Source organism: Poromitra crassiceps, assembly GCF_964638095.1.
Source record: "Poromitra crassiceps genome assembly, chromosome: 28".
Taxonomy (NCBI): Eukaryota; Metazoa; Chordata; class Actinopteri; order Beryciformes; family Melamphaidae; genus Poromitra; species Poromitra crassiceps.
The window spans coordinates 11,999,284-12,019,997 of NC_139651.1; the positions used below are offsets into that span (position 1 = coordinate 11,999,284).

General features: G+C 42.8%; 1 protein-coding gene across 2 annotated transcripts in view; it reads right to left on the reverse strand.

Moving 5' to 3' along the window:
• The window catches only part of gpc5a (glypican 5a), a 166,285-nt gene that overhangs the window by 74,645 nt on the left and 70,926 nt on the right, over positions 1–20,714 (reverse strand). For both annotated transcript variants that reach the window (XM_083662136.1, XM_083662137.1), the window contains exon 7: positions 2,685–2,805. In XM_083662136.1, coding sequence (XP_083518262.1) covers positions 2,685–2,805 — 121 coding nt within the window. The remainder of the gene's footprint in view (positions 1–2,684; positions 2,806–20,714) is intronic.

Below are 20,714 nucleotides of genomic sequence, written 5' to 3' on the forward strand. Positions count from 1 at the left end.
ACGTTAGCAATAACCGATTAACTGATTGTTAAGGTGCGCAACTAACGGTTAAGGAAAATGCATGAAATTCCCATCCCTATTGGGTACCATTCACAATTGAACCGATACCGGTTCTGGTACCTAGAATTCGGTACCAGTACCCAACGGTACCTTTTTTCAGTACTTTACTCTCTCCGTAATTACAAACATGTACTATCAGTTGTAAAAAAAATGCACACACACACACACACACACACACACACACACACACACACACACACACACAGTAACTGCATGTCAATGAGACAGATCTCTCGCTCTCTAAGGGTGGTGATATAGATGTATGTGACTTGTGACAGCCCACAGATGGTGTGTGTGTGTCTGTGTGTGGGGGGGGAGAACAGGGGGGGTAGTGCCAACACCAGGTCAAGAGAGGCCTTCAGCCTGCCTCTTGGGAAGCCAGAGGAGCAGACGTGGGGAGCCACTGCTGCTTGCTGGAGCTCCAGCAGAGAGAGTGTGCTTCCAGAAACTCCCTAATCTCATCTTCCAGATACGCAACACTGCATCCCCAGCAGCACAGAAGTGCCGACAACCACGCTGGCTGATGGCAAAGCGATATTGATTTTGACTAAGGGCAGAAAAAAGGATTTTGGTAAATATGAAAATACACAAAGCAGATCAAATGGGTTTGTAAATAATGTAATCATAGATTATTATTATTATTATTATTTTCATCCCCTGGTGTGCTTTGTTGATTTCGCTTTGAGACTAACTCCCCTATTACACACTACTTACGGGTAAGATGAAGGATTATGTCAACTAATTAACTCTTCATTAGAATTATCCGAAAGTAAACAATACGTGTGGCGTCGGCTTTTTGAGCAGTTTTTATTTTATTTTGCTTGCTAGTTGTTTCTATGTGCTTCAAAGGTCAAACCCAAAAGCTAAGGAGAGATACTTTGGTACCTTATTTTGCACTGTGTAGTGCACACATGGGCAAAATACGGCCCGCGGGCTGCATGCGGCCCTCGGGCGCCATCTGTGTGGCCCGCGATGGAATTGCAAAAAAAATAATTTACAGTGCACCTGAACGCAACATGCAAGATACCGGCTGAATAAGTGTCCAAATGTTCATGTCATTCTGGCCAATACTCCACTTCTGTTATAGCATTTCAGTCTGGAATATGGAATATCTTTCAATAATCTTTATGACTAAAAGGCTACATTGAAGTAGAAATTTAAATAATTAACTCATTGGTTTTGGATTTATTTAGCTTCAAGAGTGCATTTTTGTTTGTGTGACCCTCAACACAGGCTTTGAGAATCCCGGGCCACTTACTGATACTTATGCTTAAATTAACCCACTCATATTCTGGTTTATTTCAAGAAAAACATTTCGGCTAGTGGAAATTCTAATTGGCTTGTAACTTTAAAATCTAGCAGCCATATTGGCAGGTGGTCAAAAAAGTTAATTTCAAGCCCTGAGAGCAGGTGGTGACATAGGAGTGAGTGAGAAAAGGATCAAATATTGGACTGAATAATGACATCACAACTGTTCATTTAAAATTAGTTATTCCTCTAAACCTGGCTTCAAATGCCCCAAATTTTTCGCGCCGGCGCCGTTCGGCCCGTAGCAAAACCTGGTAGCGAGGACATTTGTTGTGGCCCTCTCTATCATCAAAGTTGCCCATCCATGGGTTACGGCATGACAATATTTGTTCGGCCCCCGGCAACAATCTGGGTTTCTCATGTGGCCCCCTCATGAAAAATAGTTGCGCACCCCTGGTGTAGTGGGCCACGGAGACAGTGGTATTGCCAAATAGATTAATAAAAAATAAAATAAAAAAGTGTGATTACAGCTATTTATTTATTCATTTTTATATCTAAATGTGCTCAAGAATTATATACGTAGATCAAAAACCTCCAATTGAAATGCATAATTTCAATTACTTTTTTCTCTCTCCCTTTCATTTATCTGGGAAGGTGGTCCTCAGAACTGTTTTAACAATCAGAAGTGGGCCTTAAAGGAACACTCCGCCCATTTTCAACCAGCTTTGTATCATTAGAACATCAGTAGTATATCAGAAAACTGTAAACGGTTTTGAAGTCTGTCATTTAATTTGACAGTTATTGAGTGTTAAAGTGTGGACCAGTGGCATCACTGGTCCACACTAACTCAAATTAATAACTCATTAACTCAAATCAACTCTCAATAACTGTCAAACTATTCATCATTCATCTAGTTTGACAGTTATTGAGAGTTGATTTGAGTTAATGAGTTATTAATTTGAGTTAGTGTGGACCAGTGATGTCACTGGTCCAAACTTTAACACTCAATAACTGTCAAATTAAATGACAGACTTCAAAACCGTTTACAGTTTTCAGATATACTACTGATGTTCTAATGATACAAAGCTGGTTGAAAATGGGCGGAGTGTTCCTTTAAGTTACCAAAGGTTGAGAACCCCTGGCATAGAGGATGATTAGGTTACCATAGAAGCTAGTTACAGTAAGTAGGGCAAACAGATACACACACTGCACAGACAGATGGACATCCAGATAGAAAGAACATGGGGATGCTTAATAACAGATACAATAGAGAAAGAAGGGAGAAAAATGAAAATATTTGGAGAGAGAGAGAGAGAGAGAGAGAGAGAGAGAGAGAGAGAGAGGGGGGGGGGGGGTACTTGGGGGTAGGAGCTCACCTGGTTGATGTGTTTCAGCTTGTCTATGATCTGATGGATCACCGGGTCAGCTCCCTTCACTCTGACTTCAGGGTTGGCAGTCTGGGCCTTGATACCGTTGCCCACCACACGTAGCGTATAGCTGTGAGCGGGGCACAGGAGGCAGAGGGGTTAAGAAGTAGACTTAAGCAGAACCTCACGAGCAGGAGAAAAACACAAGCAATCCACAGACACAAAAGATCAATATGAATAAAAGTCCCAACTGTCATTTCTTCTCTTGGGGAGCACGACTAAAAATCGCTATGATCAAAATTCTGATTTGAAACACATGAAAAGGTGATATTACAATTCATCTGCAGGTGACATGGAGTTATTGTGATAACTGAAGTCCAGGAACTAGACCACAACAACCGTTCTCCCTCGTTTGCAATCACCTGTGCCTCTCCGACTCAACCACCTGCGCTCAATCACACTGCTTTAGCCCAGAGGTTCTCAAAGGTTTTTCAGCCAAGCACCCCTCACAAGATAGAAAATATACCGGGGACCCCCTCATTCTGATTTGTGATTTTGGGCTAAGCTTAATTGTTTCCACGCTAACGTGCTTGACTTTTAAATTGATAGGTTTGTTAGATTAGAATGTAATCCATCAACCATTTTAGATTTAAAGCATAAAATATTTTCGTTGAACTATGAAGCTTTTTGCAAAAAAAATAGTTTTTATTTTTATTTCCCTGAAAACTTTTCGCGGACCCCCTGGCAAAGTACCACGGACCCCTGGGGGTCCCCGGACCCCCATTTGAGAACCACTGGCTTAGCCTACATAAGCATGCCTACTACCCCCACTCCTCTCCCATTTGCCAGTCGCCACGACCCTCCCTCCCAACCCCAATTAGTTAGGGGGCGGCACGGCAGCCCAGTGGTTAGCAATGTCGCCTCGCGCAAGGTCCTGGGTCTCAGGTCCTGGGTCCCAGGTCCTGGGTCTCAGGTCCTGGGTCTCAGGTCCTGGGTCCCAGGTCCTTCCCGCGTGGAGTTTGCATGTTCTCCTCGTGCACACGTGGGTTTTCTCCAGGTACTCCGGTTTCCTCCCACCACGAAAGACATGCATGTTATAGGTTTGGTGCTGTCATCTGCATAATCTTCTCTCCTCCTGCACAGGAACCTGGGGGGCACGATGAAGCCGGGACTTCATCCGGTGAAGCTGCGCTTTACCCGAGACGCTACCCCCACTCAGAGTCTTACGCTCGGGTTCCCAGACGCCACGTCACAAGCCCGTTCACAATTTCACCTACAATAAACTGCCTTTCCTTCATACTTGGTGTGGTCTTTGTGAGTGAATCAGCGGTTAAATAGAGCTATGTGATGTGGGGAAGCAGTGATTCACACGTGGTCGGCAGGTGTATGCATGTCATGTGTGTGCGTGTGTCCGCGCGTGTGTGCGCGCGTGCGTACATGCAGCGGAGGCAGTGGCATTGAATGTTACATGTATGTTTGATGGAGGTGGAGGCATTAAACCTGCTCCAGAGAACAATAGTCACGATAGACCCTTTTCACGGGGGCCATTTTGTGTCGAAAAGGCAGGGCAAACCCAGGAGCAAGCAATATACTAATGAGTGTTTCCAACTTCCATGAGTCTAAAGTTGGAACCCCTCATTAGTGTTTTGCTTGCACCTGTGTTTACCCTGCCTTTTCGGGCACAAAATGGCCCCCGTGAAAAGGGTCTATTATGGAAGTTTGAAACCCTCATTAGTGTTTTGCTTGCACCTGTGTTTACCCTGCCTTTTTGACACGAAATGCCCCCCCCCCCCCCCCCCCCCCCCCCCCCCGTGAGAAGGGTCTATCGGTTTATTTTATTATTCATGTTATGTCTTCATACAGTGTCAGTTCCTACAGTATGTTAGCTGCATGGCTTGATTGACAAACACTTGAGCTGATGATAATGGTCATGGTCACTGGACACAGCGAGTCAAATTCACTCACATCTCAATATTGTTCTGTAGAAGCTCCTTTAATCAGCCACGGTACACTCACTCACTCACTCACTGGAGAGACATTTGCTGAGAGCACTCTCTCCATCGTGTGTGCGTGTGCATGTGTGTGTGTGTGTGTGTGTGCGCGTGTGCGTGCGCGTGTGTGCGTGCGCGATTTTCTTCTTAGAAGTGCAGCTTCTTCTTAGAAGTGCAGCACTTGTGATAAGCGTGCAGTAGACTTAGTAGATGGGCCCATGTTGCTTTGAACTTGAATATCCGCATTCAAAAGCCTAACCCCAAAATTGGGTCGCTCTCTTTCAACAATACATAGCTAGGAGAAAAAAAAAAGTAGTAATTTAGTCCGGCGGCTCGAGGTCCTCCAGATGTAATTCTGATGACAATCCCTCGCAACTGTAAGCTCTCAAACGGGGTTGGCTTTGGTGAAATAAGGCTGCTATCTTCTTCATGCGTTCTATCAGCAGTGATGCTGTTATCTGCACCTTTTCTATCCTAATAGCCTCTCTCTGCTCTGTTGTGGCTTCTATCCTCTGTGTCGGCACTGTGCGACTGAACCGCAGTGCTGATTATATAGAGCAGATACAGGCAGCGTTGGGCAAGTTACTTTCAAAATGTAATATACTACATATTACTAAGTTACTTTACAATATTACCATCTGCGTAGAGTAACTCATTACTTATTATAACACTACTTTTGCGTTACTTTCACCAAAATAACAGCAGTAGCAGAATGACATCGCGGCCCCGGAACATCCCGAAAAATAATTTATACCATCTTCAAGTCAGTGTTAAACCGCCCACAATTCTAAAATGTAATGTTTTTCCTTTGTTATTGTCATCTATAGTGGTTATTTGCATAAAAACACACAATTTGATTAGGAAATGATTGTATCTTTATTTAAATATGTGCTTTAAATAAAAAGAAAAGTAACTAAATTTGTAACTTGACAGAGTAACTGGTATAATATTATTGAAATCATATTGTAATCAGTTATATTATTGAGTTACTGCTAAAAGTAATATATTACATGTAATATGATACTTTTGTAATGAGTTACCCCCAACACTGGATACAGGTAACTGACAAAATAACGGCAACATTCACATTTTATTATGCAGCGAAGTTTTTTCAAAATGCATGATTAATTTTTTTTTGTCTGGGTTCTACGCAAAGCTAAAAATACATGTTATGTTAAAGTATTCAAATAACATTCTAGTTTGCATACCCTTTGCTTCATCTATTTGGGACAAAATCTGCTTAAAGTGTCACATCATATCGTTTTGAACATTTTCCTTTCAAATATGTTTGAATTCTGTCTTTCTTGCCAACAAAGCGGAGATCACATCGCATTCATGCATTTTAATGGGATCTTATGATATGGTGGACCCTCCATGTGAATACTCAGGCACAGTATGGGGTAAGTGGTTTTCTTATGGATCGCTTTTAAGTTTAATCCTTGAAGTTTCAAAGAGAATGTTACTCATATTTTAACACAAATTTCCATAATTTCCCTCTCACGTTGACACTACAATGTTGCATAGAACTCAGTCAAAAAAATCCCAAATAAACATATTTTGAAACCAACTATATCAATTATTTTGTCAGCTACCTGTTGAATGTATCTATCGGTGTTGTAGTAGTTTGCTGTTAGCTCAACTAAATTCGAAGCATTCTGATCAATGACGTTTTTGCCATTCTGAGGTGTTTCTTCTTTGAACTGCCTCTACTCTATTGATTCAAAAACTCCTTTGACCAATCAAGCGGCTCTCCCTTTTCCCTAATTGCAGCAGAGTCTAACCTCTCTCTCGGTGTGTGTCTCTCTCTCTCTCTCTCTCACACACACACGCACACACACGCACTGAACTGAATCGTGTTTATTTTGTATTTATTTTTTACAATATGGCTCAGCTGTGTTTTGTAGCCATGTGACATTATGTATGTATTTATGTTGTTAATATTTCATGTTGCATTGCAGATATGACAGTTTCTACATGTTTCAACTGCACTGTCTGCATAGCCTAACCACACTATATGTCTCTATAATAGTAGCTTTGCTATAAGTCAGCTTCTTCCAGTGTGAAGTAATTGGTAGCTTGTATTGTATATCTATGCTTCTCCAACACTGCTGCTCAAATGTGTAGAGGGGGCAAAAAGACAGCTTTGGCCCCACATGGCCACCATATTTTCTGTATGGAGGAGGCGTGCATGGCTGGAGGCTGATGTGTCATGGACTGAAACCTGTAAGCCAGAGCTGTGCTCTGATTGGCTGCGGCCCAATTTAACCCCTGGGCATACCTGCTGTTGTAGCACAACAAACAAGCTTTCATGGCACTAATGAGATTGTTAGTATGTGAGGAGCTGGAATTAAATTTGTTGGGTCTCAACATGGGCTACAATTGTTGAGGGCACACCTTTTTAAATATAAGAAATGCAAAAATAATGTATATATATATTTAAAAAATGCAAAAATCAATAGTAAATAGATATGACCATGGCTCTTTTGTGTTTGCGTAACTTCTCATCGTCCACTTATAGCTAACATGTGACAGCATCGTGTGGAATAAATAGAGGGAAATCCACCTCTTTGTGACCTTTACTGCGGTGTTTTTCCTTGCATCTGCACAGTATGATTAATAGCAGACCGGAGAGATTACATCGGAGCCATCCGGTGCCCAATTCCGCGCAATAAAAATGTGTAGGGCCACACATCTCGATGAGGAAACACTTAAGTGTGCTGCCCTGCTATTGGCCGAAAAACTAGGCTCTGAAAACGACCACCACGACATACATGACATGCACGCATTCACATGTGAGATTGTACATGTATGCATATGCATCCCCCCCCCCCCCCACACACACACACACACATCTCTTCTTGCATTGAGTAAGCAATGTGTTTCACTATACCGTTGGGATCCATAAGCTGAAACACATATACAATCTCTTGTAACATGCTGCAAGCTGGTCGACGCAATACAAAGACTCTCGCGGGGGTTACAACAGCACCAGAGAGCGTGCGACTTCTCCTTAAAAGTTGTCATATATAAAAATACATAGATCATACTCATCCTAATATTCTTCACAGTGAGTACAAAGCATAGCGGCAACCACCATTTACAAGAGGATATCAAACAGCTGAGTGATTGCCTGTGTTTCTGTGGACCGGCGGTAGGATCTTATAATCCATATTCCTCTTCCCCAAAGGGATGCATGGTTTGCATCTCGTCTCTGGCTCACACTGCTGCTATTCGCTCCTAGATTGAAAATTTCAATCATTTCATTCTTGGTTCTTATCCCGGTTTCGTTCAAACTTATTTATACGTCTTTGCGATGCAAACCCTTCACACTTGATTTAAATTCAAGTGTGGCCGCAGACGTCAGTTATGAGGTATGACGTCAGTTATGATGTCAGTCGTCGCCAGTTCAATCCTAGTATATGTAGCGAAGATTTTAGCTCACCTTCCTGCTTCCCCTCTGGCCGAATCGTAGCAGCAGCTGGCATCTCGGCCGTTTGTGTCCACTGAGCTCTCGTTTCGCCCCACCCACCTCCCCAGTCTGCCACCGACGAGCCTTGACTCCTGTAGCTAAACAGATGCCCCCCTCTCACCACAAGAGGGGCGTCATCTTACATGGGGGGGATTCTCTAGTCCAGTGGTTCTCAAATGGGGGTCCGGGGACCCCCAGGGGTCCTTGAGGGGGTTCCAGGGGGTCCCCAGCCAAAAGGGGGGTCATTTATTTTCGCTACAATTCCATTCATAAGTAACACAATGACTATTTTGGTCATGGGTTTTATACACTTTCTGTAATAAAACATCGAACAGCATCAATCTTATTATCATATGGGGGACCGTGGGACAAAATCCTATCAAATGGGGGTCCGTGGTCTAATTTTTGTCAGTTTAGGGGTCCTTCATGTGAAAGAATTTGAGAACCACTGCTCTAGTCTATCCTAGCTAAACAGATGCCCCCCTCTCACCACAAGAGGGGCGTCATCTTACAATGGAGTCATACGCCAAAGTAGGAGCCATGCCATGCGTTGAATAAAGCTGCTTAAATCTTACCAACTGGTCTCTCATGATTGAAATAAAGATTGGCATATCACGATCATTTCCTATAATCATATACTTCCCTCCAGACAATTAGTGGAGTGATTAGTTAGTTGTACATAAAACGCAGATGCAAGCAGACATATTTAATGTTTTCCTTTGCCCGTCCCATTTACATTTTCGACTAAAATGCAATATTGACAGCTTACTCCGAAGTGATGCATTTTAATTGGCCTGAAAATCACTTTGATTAGGATTATGAGCTCCAAAATCATATCAATAATAAAATGAGGCAGAGATCTATATTACTAGAGGCAGATGCTCAAGCAGTTTGCAATCATTCATGCAAATTCAACCAATTCACCGCATTATTGTGAGAACTTCGGCAACATTAACATCATCTTTGCCAAATCAACAGATATGGCAAAGATTGACATGCAAGTTTTGCATCATTACAAATTCAATACAATTTTGGTGAACTCTTGGTTTTTGGATTAGCTTGAAACACGCAGAAAAAAGTGTATTTGTTTGTAGGCAAATTGAAAGTGGTTTAATATGTATATTAAACCATATTGGTATGTATATTTATGATAAAGCAGTTTTGCTTATATGTCTTTTTTAATCTTTTTCTCAGATCAACTGTTTGGTTTTCTGTTCAGCACCTGATGCCCAGGATAGTTTTCGCTGTCCACTGACAGTTCATTTTATTCTTATCAGAATGGCAAGAATCTACTATGTGCTGAAGTTGTTATGGGGCTGTAAGGTTTTCATTGTTCCTTGTTGACCTGCAAATAACTGAAACGCCTGCGGTAACTACCTTTATGAGCCTGGCATTAACTAGCATTGTTTAGGATGCCTTGAAGACACTGTTCGTGGGTCGTCTCTCTGAGGCACCATTTTGCTGCCTGGAATTCCTTGAGCTGTCTGGACTAATATCTACCTGAACATTCTTAACTCGTAGTTCACAGACTGCTCATATTGTTTATCAGTGAAAATCTATTCATATGCATCTGTTGCCTTTGAGGTAGTTAGCATGTCTATGCTACTTATTAGCAGCCCCCCATCTGTTGGTGTTTAACCCATTGATACCTGATGCAGCGGTTCGCGGTCTTAAAGGGATACACACACAAATGAGGGATATACATGCAAATGCTGCATCAGGTATCAATGGGTTAAGTTGTGTGTTCACATGTGTAATTGCCACAGTGAAGAATAGGCTACAACTGCATATTACATGATGTCATCACTTTTCCCAAAATTCTAGCTATCTTACAAGCTAGCTGGCTAGCTATCACTGAGGATAATAGCGATAACAAGGCAACAGCTAGTTAGACATCAAATTTGAAACCAAAAACAAACTTGATCAAAACAGCAGCTTTATCTGTCAATGTATGTGGTTCCTCAAACACACTATTCACTCACACACACACACAAAAGTGGCAATGAAGCTTTCCTAGAAGCACCTCAGTCAAAACGTTGTCGAGAATAAGCTTGTTCAGTGGCTCAGAAGATGAAGCAGAAGGTAGAGTCTGCATATATTGCTCATGCTTGGCTGAGTGAGAAACAAGGCAGACCTGCGGTTAGTCGAAGACAAAAGCTGCCTAGTTGTCACTGAGGAGACAGACAGAAGTCCTCCCGGCTCATTGCCTAGCCCAGAGAGGAGCTAGCCCACAGAGGATGGTAACTGTCTGCCTTTCCGAAGCCCTGCCACTCCGAACGTTAACTTCCATTATTCGGACTGGCGGTCGTTCACCTTAGAAGCCGCAATGCCGACCTTATGTTTAGGCGTGAGGGTGGGAGAGGTTAGGTTTTGGGTTAGGGTCTGGGGGAGGTTAGGTTTAGGCATGGGGGGAGGTTAGGTTTCGCGTGGGAAAACGGGGAATATAGAACCCGGGGAACATAGACATGATCCCTTTCTGAGTGCCGATATTTCGGAGTGGCAGAACGTCAGAGTGGCAGCAAGTCGGAGTGGCAGCATGTAACCAGAGGATCTGGGCTAGCCCACAGAGGATCTGGGGTAGCCCACAGATGATCTGGGCTAGTCCAGATCCTCTGTGGGCTAGCCCACAGACGATCTGGCCTAGCCCAGAGACGATCTGGGCTAGCCCACAGAGGATCTGGGCTAGCCCACAGACGATCTGGCCTAGCCCAGAGACGATCTGGGCTAGCCCACAGAGGATCTGGGCTAGCCCACAGAGGATCTGGGCTAGTTTGCTCCTTCAAAGCAGCCTCTTCTCTCTCATGAGCTCAAAAGGCCAGAAAATCCTTCAGGCAAAACAACATAATACATGCAGTATTATATACATAATGTACATGTGTCAAATCAACACGAGAGCCATACTTCAAACAAACATCTGTTTTGTGCAATTAGAGCCGATATAGTAATAAGGAAAGCACCGTATGCAATGACAGAACAGTGCAATTAAATAATAAATCAAGAACTACATTTTTCATGGCTGTTGCAGTCGAGACATACATATTCAGATTTCACAGAATGTAGGTCAAGGACGCGTACGCAGACATCTGCAGGAATGTCATTTTGATTTGTGAACGATCTCGGCAATCAAACATTAATTGACTGACAAAACTTTCCAGGACAGGTTGTGATAGTCTATCTTTTTCGTAAAGGATTATCATAATCAGGATTAGGTTTGCCAGTATGCATATCAGGTCTGTGTGTACCTTCACTGAGAGCCGTGACAAAGGGGATAATACAAACGGCTGTCACCGCCTCTGGCAAAGATTTCGCTCCAAACATCACTACTGCCATGTTTGTTCCAATTACTGGGAAGCCCTGAGCCTTGAAGTCGTATTGACTGGTGCCACGGCGGCACCATGGAATTAGCGAGACAGAGCTGTGAGACAGGTGGCAGTTGGTGTAATTAATATGATGTGGGAGGTAGCTGGTTGGTGGACTTGGAAGTTGTGCTGCTGGGTGGTGCTCTTTTGATTGAAGGGAGAGGTTAAATATAGATGTGTAAAAGGCAAAGTTTTTGCAAGAGTGAGAAAATGACACTCAACACTTTGACTGACTGTGTGAGCAGACGCCAAAGGTGGCAGTTCGCAGTTAATTTTGAGGCGATGGATATATGAGAAATATTGCTTCCAGCAGGGATAAGTGTTAGCAACAAAAACAATGTAGACATAGTATAATGGAAAAAATGATGATGACAAAATGCTGCTGGGCAAAATTGTCTCTCTACATTGTCTAAATGGCGATCTCCACAAAAATGCTATTCTCCAGCCTTCTATGTCGTTAACCGTCATGGCCTCTGAAGTGACACACAAATCTGAAAATTACTATTACTATTGTATTTTTAGAGACGTTGAACAAGCAAAGCTTTCTTGCAGTTCCAAGATAGCCCTTTTATGGGACATAATCTTTCACATGCCTCGTCTTCTTCTTATGTTCAGAGTTAAGCTTAATTAATTTATACTTATTAGAAACTGTCGCTCAGCACATGGTCGCAGATGAAAAAGAAAGCGTCGCTCATGGCGTTGCATTTATACTTCAGTGAACGTTCGCCTCGGTGCAACAGTCACGTGACACTCGCTATAAGTGCAGACAGCCAAGAGAAGAGAGGGAATGCACATAAACCACGTCGGAGGCAAGATGTAACGTACTTGGCTGCAGCCGCATATAAACGACACACAACCACACAACTCACCACCTCTCTCTGGGAAATTGGTCACGATGTTCTTTGTGATTTTCACGAAGTCGCACATCAAGGACAGGCCGATAAAAATAGCGGGGACACGTTCATTCATTTCAATCGAGCGAAAACCAAAACAAGGAAGTCATGCGCGCGTGCCCTCTATATAGCCAATCAGACTTGCGCGACACTATGTGACGTAGTCAGCGACACTTAAAGGAACACTCCGCCCATTTTCAACCAGCTTTGTATCATTAGAACATCAGTAGTATATCAGAAAACTGTAAACGGTTTTGAAGTCTGTCATTTAATTTGCCACGTAATTGAGTGTTATAGTGTGGACCAGTGACATCACTGGTCCACACTAACTCAAATGAATAACTCATTAACTCAAATCAACTCTCAATAACTGTCAAACTATTCATCATTCATCTAGTTTGACAGTTATTGAGAGTTGATTTGAGTTAATGAGTTATTAATTTGAGTTAGTGTGGACCAGTGATGTCACTGGTCCACACTATAACACTCAATTACGTGGCAAATTAAATGACAGACTTCAAAACCGTTTACAGTTTTCTGATATACTACTGATGTTCTAATGATACAAAGCTGGTTGAAAATGGGCAGAGTGTTCCTTTAACATTTCACTAGGTAGCAGACACTGCTCGAGTGTCGACTCAAGTCCTCATTTCTGTTTGGTGACGGTTTCAAAAGTGTCGCCAGAGCAAGCATATATTGGGCTTTAGTGTTTGATTATGTGACAGTGGCAGAGGTTGATACCATTTAACCCTTTAATGGAATTGATCTGGTTCTTCTGGGCCATGCCGTGGCTGTATGGGGAGAAGGTCATCCCAGTTATAGGTGAGCAACCATGTGGTGACTCCAGCTGAGGAAAAGAAAGAAGATGAGCCAGGTGAATAGCTTCAGTTCGATGATGTGAATGATGTAGCTGTTGTTGTCGTGGCCATGGCATAAGAGACTGAGGTGCAGCAGCGGTCTAGACCTGCAGGAGGTGCTGTAGAGCCGACTCTTGAGAAGGAGCCATTGGTAGTTAAATGGTGTTACAGAAAACGGTTCTGCAGCTGGAGAGAATCCACAGAATGAGTTAGCATGTGAAATGACTCCAGAGAAGGAGTTGGTTAAGACGGTTCAAGAGAGTGAGATGTTGCTAATTCCAATGGAGGGGTTAGACGCTGAAGGGGCTTGTGAGAAGGTTGAGTCAGTAGGTGAGGACAGTGCCTCTGGCTAGTAGCTTAGCTGAACAGCTGAAAGCAGAAGCGGATGGAGAGAGCTGTGGAGTATCTCTGAACACAAATGGCAAAAAGGACACACACCACATGGGGCGGCTGTAGCTCAGGAGGTAGAGCGGGTCGTCCACTAATCGCTTTGGATAAAAGAGGTCGGTAGTTCGATTCCCGGCTCCTCCAGTCTGCATGTCGAAGTGTCCTTGGGCAAGATACTGAACCGCAAATCGCTCCCGTTGGTGTGTCAGCACCCTGCGTGGTAACCTGCCGCCATCGGTGTGTGTATGGGTGAATGTACCTACTGACTGTAAAGCGATTTGGATAAAAAGCGCAATATAAATGCAGGCCATTTACCATTTACCTCACATTCTCAGAAATTAATTATTTGGGTTCTACTCTACACAGCGGGTAATTTTCCTGCAAAGCTAAGTAGATACCAGAAGTCCTTAAATAGCAATGGCACTTTTATGACACTCTTAAATATTTGAAGTTTTATGGAAGGCAATGATGACAAGTGGAAAAGTTGGCTATCTAGGAGGTACAATAGCCTCATAAAACCAGATGGTCACCGCAATGAGGACATTTTAAAGATGTGAAGACGCTTCAAAGGTAATAATGTCCAAGATTAAACAGGTGTGGTAAGAGCAGGGTATCATAAAAGACTCATTATAGCTTTTATGATGCTCACATCCAAAATAATGTTCCATTCATATATTTTTTTCTGAAGAATATCTATTCCATCTTATCCACACGTTTTACTAGATTTCTCTCATCATTTTTCTATTGACACAATATCCTGCTGAATTCCATGTAGCGATTTCTTGGTCTCAATCCAATGCAGATGATCAAAATCGTCAAGCTGATGGAAAAAAAACCTTTTCCTCTCTGACACAAAACTTAAGAGGCTTAAAGTCACCGGCTTTGCCATCTTCATCCATATCTGAGTTGACCAAGCTTGTCCAATTCCAACGCCTGCTTTCCTGGAGATGCAGGGAGGAAAATGAGAGGATGATTATGAATTTATGAGGACTTCGGTAAACAAGCATAAACAAATCAACAAGCCTGGAGCGACCGTCTTATTCCCAGGCTATCAAATAATAGAGGCCGCAAGGAAGTCGGGTTTAAAGTAAACACTTCGCCAATGATCGGTCTTCCCCTCACAAGGGCACTGATCATAACCATCCATCCATCTCTCCACCGGAGGAATGGAGCCAGAGGAACACAAATAGATTATAATAAGGCCTGGAGACGCTAGGAAGCATTAGGACATTTTAAACAGGATTTTACTATCTAATGGAAAGTGGAAAGTACTTAAGTACAAGTCTACTTGAGTAGATTTTGGGGGATTTGTACTTTTAAAGTAATTTGATAGTGCTATACTTTTACTCTTACTTGAGCTTCCACCTTCAGTCAGGACGGCTGAATCACTGCTGATCTTTCGGAAAAGACTAAAGACACACCTTTTCATGCTACATCTGGGCCCTTCTTGAACTAAATTCTTTCTCTCTTAAAAAAATAAAAATAAAAATAACTTAACTTTACCACTATTCCTTCAGAAGTTGTTGTTGTCATAGACTGTGTTGCATAGTTGATTGCTCTACTGCTGACAAAAATGTGTTATTGTAAGTCACTTTGGATAAAAGCATGTGCCAAATGACGTAATGTAATGTAATGTAATGTAATGAGTAATTTAAATGATAGATATTGTACTTGAGTACTTTTAAATGTACAATGAGTAACTTCAGATTTGAAAACAGCACGGTAGCATTGGGACTGCTCGCTAACAGCTCCAGAATCACTTCCGCATTTAGGGAGCGCCCAAACTGGTGGCTCGTTAGTGCAGCGGCCAATTAAATTAAATCACGTTCAAGACTGGCCAACTGATTTAGACAGGTGTAGACAACCCACAACATTGTCACGTGGCCGTTCACACCATACGCCAAAGCCACGCCAAAGTCACGCCGTTTCATTTCGGCGTCCTTGTTAACGGGTGAGACCGATCACAGTTTCACACCAGCCGCACGCCACGCCGCGCCGAAGCCGCGCCGAAGCCGCGCCGAAGCGATCGTTCAGGATTCAGTCCTATTTTCCAGGCGTGACGCGTGAAGCTTGAAGCTGCCAGGCATGAATTCAGTGAGAGTTGTGGGCGGGTTCAAGGCGCGCCGAGCGAGGCGCTGGGGGGAAAAGAGAGACTGCTCCTGGTGTGAACGGTCAACTTGAGCCTGCATCAAGCTTCAGTTCTGCCTATGGTGTGAACAAAGACCAAGTTCCACCCAAAGTTTGGAGTGAGATTCTGGGGGAAGCGACCTTCGATGGCGAGCGGTGGGCCCAGGGTTCAGAGAATAGAGTGTGAACAGTCCTAGAGATAAGAATTGCAAAACAAGAAATCAAGAAATCAAATCAAGAAAGACATGTATGTTAGGGTTAATACTCCTGTCAGTGCCCCTGACCAAGGTACTGGCAAAAGAACTGGAGTTGGTCCCCGGGCGCTGCACAGTGGCTGCCCACTGCTCCTAGTTCTAGGAAGGTTCCTAGTAGAGGATTGGTCAAATGCAGAGGATGAATTTCCCCAAGGGGATAAATAAAGGATAACTTAAAACGTGAGTAGTAGGAGGTGCACAGTTTCCACCAATAGTTTTTCATAACTTATTTCTAATCCACACCTCTTTTTCTTATCCCACACTGGCACAGCATTATTTACCTTGGCAGGAAAAGCACAACATTGCGTAGCTTTTTAAAATGAGCTTAATACAGAGATGTAAGCGGCTCTGCTCGGTTTAGTTCTTACAGGAGATTATGTGTTTAGGCTTCTGTGTGCGTATCTCTGATTGATTTCGCAGGAACACATAACAGCCACATCTGCCATTTCTCCATCCGCAGACTGTGTGATCTGCCGTATCATCACGACACCTCTCAGAGGGAGGACCGCTGCAGTAAATAACACGTCAACGGAGGGGAGCAAATATCAACAGTCTAATCATCATCCCTCGGAAACTATTTGTGAATATTTGCTTTCGCCTCCGTTTCGCTCGGTGTGAGAGACACCACAGGACGAGCTTGTTGCTCGCGGTGAAGAAGCTCCTAAACTTCCACCAACCCTTAAGAGCTCAAAGGTGAAGAACGACAGCAAAACACGCTTCAGACTGATCTGAGGCCTGTTCAACACTTCTTCAGAGTGATGTTTGTACTGTATGTAATAAACAAAACATGCTTCAGACTGATCTGAGGCCTGTTCAGCACTTCTTCAGAGTGAAATGTTTGTATGTCCTACACAAACCACGCTTCAAACTGATCTGAGGCCTGTTCAGCAGCTCTTCAGAGTGATGTTTGTACTGTATGTCCTACACAAAACACGCTTCAGACTGATCTGAGGCCTGTTCAGCAACTCTTCAGTGTGAAATGTTTGTAGGGCTATGGCCTAAACAAAACACGCTTCAGACTGATCTGAGGCCTGTTCAGTAGCTCTTCAGAGTGATGTTTGTACTGTATGTCCTACAAAAAAAACACGCTTCAGACTGATCTGAGGCCTGTTCAGCAACTCTTCAGTGTGAAATGTTTGTAGGGCTATGGCCTAAACAAAACACGCTTCAGACTGATCTGAGGGCTGTTCAGCACCACTTCAGAGTGAAATGTTTGTATATAGACTCAATGATTCAGTGACACTCCATGACAAGGGTGTGTCAATATGTGGTTTTGTACATTGTAACATTTGCATAATCCAAATTTGCCTCCAATTGTAGCGCAGCATTTTAAGCTGCTACACACTATGTCTGTCTACATTACGTATGTGTAACTTGTAAACTCAATTAGCCTAAACTCAATTAGCCGATCTGGTTTTGCATAATTTTCCATAAACAACTCAAGCTGTACCGCGCCGAGGAATAATAATGCACCGAGGATGTCACTTTTTTTTGACAGAGCGTAGGCGTACTGTCGCCAAACACATCCCCCTGAGCAGATATCCACAGATCATCTCAAATCCATCATTTAGTGACATTGGTTTATGTATCCCTATTTGATTTGCTGACATGGTGATAAATGGCTATAATAAGCAGAATCTTGGCCAGCATACTTACACAGCTAAAGTATGTGTAGTATTGCGTATTGTGTAATGTGGAGCCCGACAAAAATAAGTCATGCATATCTCCGAAGTTGTGGCCACCTGACAGTGGTCACCTGACAGTGGTCACCTGACAGTGGTCACCTGACACGTTGCATTGCAACAATTACTCGATTAGCTATCAAATAATGAATTGCCAACTATTTTGATAATTGATTACTGTGGGATAATAGTTTGAGTATTATTATTATTATTATTTATTTTTTGTAAGTAAAAATCTGATTCCAGCTTGTTAAATGTGAATACTTTCTGGATTCTTTACCCCTCATTCTCAATGACAGTAAACTGAATATATTTGAGTTGTGGACAAAACAAGACATGTGAGGACGTCATCTTGGGCTTTGGGAAACATTGATCGACATTTGTCACCACATTTTTCTGACATTTTCTAGACCAAAACAACTAATCTAATTAATCAAGAAAATAATCGACGGATAAATCAAAAATGAAAAATGACGTTGTGATTATCCTAGAGGTCACAAATAGGTCATTTTATACAGTAAGGTCAAGTTTAAAAAAATATGGTCTCACTACAACAAAATGGCTACTATGGGGACTAACATCATCACACATCAATACAATTGGGCTGATTTGAATCCTTCACAAGAGTCTCAACTTTCCAGTCATACCCAACTTATGCAAAGATGGTTTAGGGATCCCGCTATGCAGAAATATTTAAATAGAATAGGCGAAAATAACACATGCTTCATGTGGAAAAACTACATGTTTTTTTTTTTGCCAAAAACTGCATGGGATTAGTATCAAGTGGGCATGTCTGTAAATGGGAGACTTGTGGGTACCCATTCTCATTCAGATATCTTGAGGTCAGAGGTCAAGGACCCCTTTGACCAACCCCCTTCCCAACTAGCTAGCATTAGTGTCCTCTAGTAAGAGAGTGGCGTCAGCGGAGGACCAAAATGCAAGAATCATTAGCCAATGAACAGCCAGGAATGGGTCTCGCGCTACTTTTGCATGCTAAAATAAAGCAGATAATGTACAATTTGATTCATTTCAAGGGATGAAAAACCCTTTCAAAGTACAACACTGTCTATTTTGATGCAACTCGACAGTGCTGCTTTTTTTACTGAAGAGTTCCACTTTCTACTTCCTGGAAAAAAACTGGTCCATTGGAGTGAATGGAGATGTCAGAACTCTTCTATTATACGGCTCTGGCTAGCATGACATGGTTGGAACCAATCTATGTACAGTATTTCTTTGTTTATTATAAGGATCCCCATTGGCTGGCACCTAGACGACCTGGAGTATTAGGTCTTCTGGTTTGATATCAGTAAGCTCAAATGATAGCTTCAGCAGCCTCTGAAAGAAGACAGTCACGTCAGCCATGACTGAGATGGAAAAGCTTCTGGTGATTGGATGGGCCTAGGCAAGAGGTGGGTGGGCCTCGGGGGCCGGCCAGGCGTATCTGATCCGAGCCTTCTGACACAGACCCAAACACAAACACGTCAGCCCGCTGAGCCATGAGATAGCAACGCTGCATCAGGCTTACGTTCAAGGCCAAAAATCTCCATGGGAGGATATGTGGTGATCATCTGGTTAAACACAAAGAAAACATTAGGTGGGGGCGGGGCTGAAAGTGAAAAAAGAAGGAGAATTGTGTTTAAAAAAGAATCTTGTATGTTGTTCAGATCGCCAATCTTTCTGACGGTAAAACCTGGCTGCTGTATTTTTCTGCCATATTGACTCCGAGACAATTTTACAGTTGGCTGATCGCACGGCTTCTCTCCCTTCATCCTCTGACGGTTTTATCTGTGTTTATGTTTCCACATGGTATCTCCACACAATCATCTCCGCATGGCCAATCGCAGGCAAGCCGCACAACTGCACAACTGCACAACTGCACAACTGCAACTCTTATCGTCCCTAGTTGTCCTCTTAAGGACAGGTCTGCCTATCTTGCTGTTTCACTATAATCAGTCAACACGTTTGCCCTTCAGGTCGGTGCTCGCTGTTTAACGGGCGTTTTGCAATCAATGATGAAATATGAGAATATTCAACAAACAACTTTTGGACGCTGCTCTCACAAGAGCATTACTGTACATACATTTCATGAAAAAAAGTTTTAATTCATTCCAAGCGGGATAAGAAACTAGTCGATGCGTGGGTGTTTGTAACTAATCGAATATTAGAATATTCAACAAAAACGTTCAACAAACACCTTTTGTCTTGGTTGCTGCTCGCTCATAGTTGCATTGCACCGGTTTTACAAAAAAATATTAAAACGACATGTTTATTCGTTCGATGAGCACAAAATTGTTTGCAGTTTGAAGAGGGATGATCCTTATTGGGACAAACTATGAAATACATCCTTGTTGACAATAATTAATAATAATTAATAAATAATTAATCTTCCCACTGTGAGCCTTGCACGCACGCACGCACGCACGCACGCACACACACACACACACACACACACACACACACACACACACACACACACACACACACACACACACACACACACACACACACACACACACACAGTACAGATCCGAATAATTTATCTGACTAAAACCTACATGGTGTATTAACACATCTCCACACTTTTTGGTAACGTGAAACACGGTTAACAACACATTTCATATCTGATTGTGAGCTTGCTAACATAGCTGCATAGCATATTCACAAATATCAATTCCTGCACTTGGTCGGCTTTGACAAGGTGTTCACTATATCATTTATGGTACATTTATATACAGCGATGTGTTGATGAGTTAACTTATTGAGTGAAACTTTTCAATGACAAGCCTTGGGGGTCAGCCATGAAATGTTGTAATTATCACCACCCGGCCTGTAGCTGTGCACTTTAGACAACATGCCCGCACCTCTGGGCAGATGGATTGCGATTCTTTCACAGAGCTTAATTTACCTGAGCCACAAGGTTCTTCACACAATGGTGTCGGGTCAGCAGGCTACAATTTACATCTGCAGACAATCCCCTGGCTGTTACTTCACTTAAGGAGAGGAACTTAATTTGCTTCGGA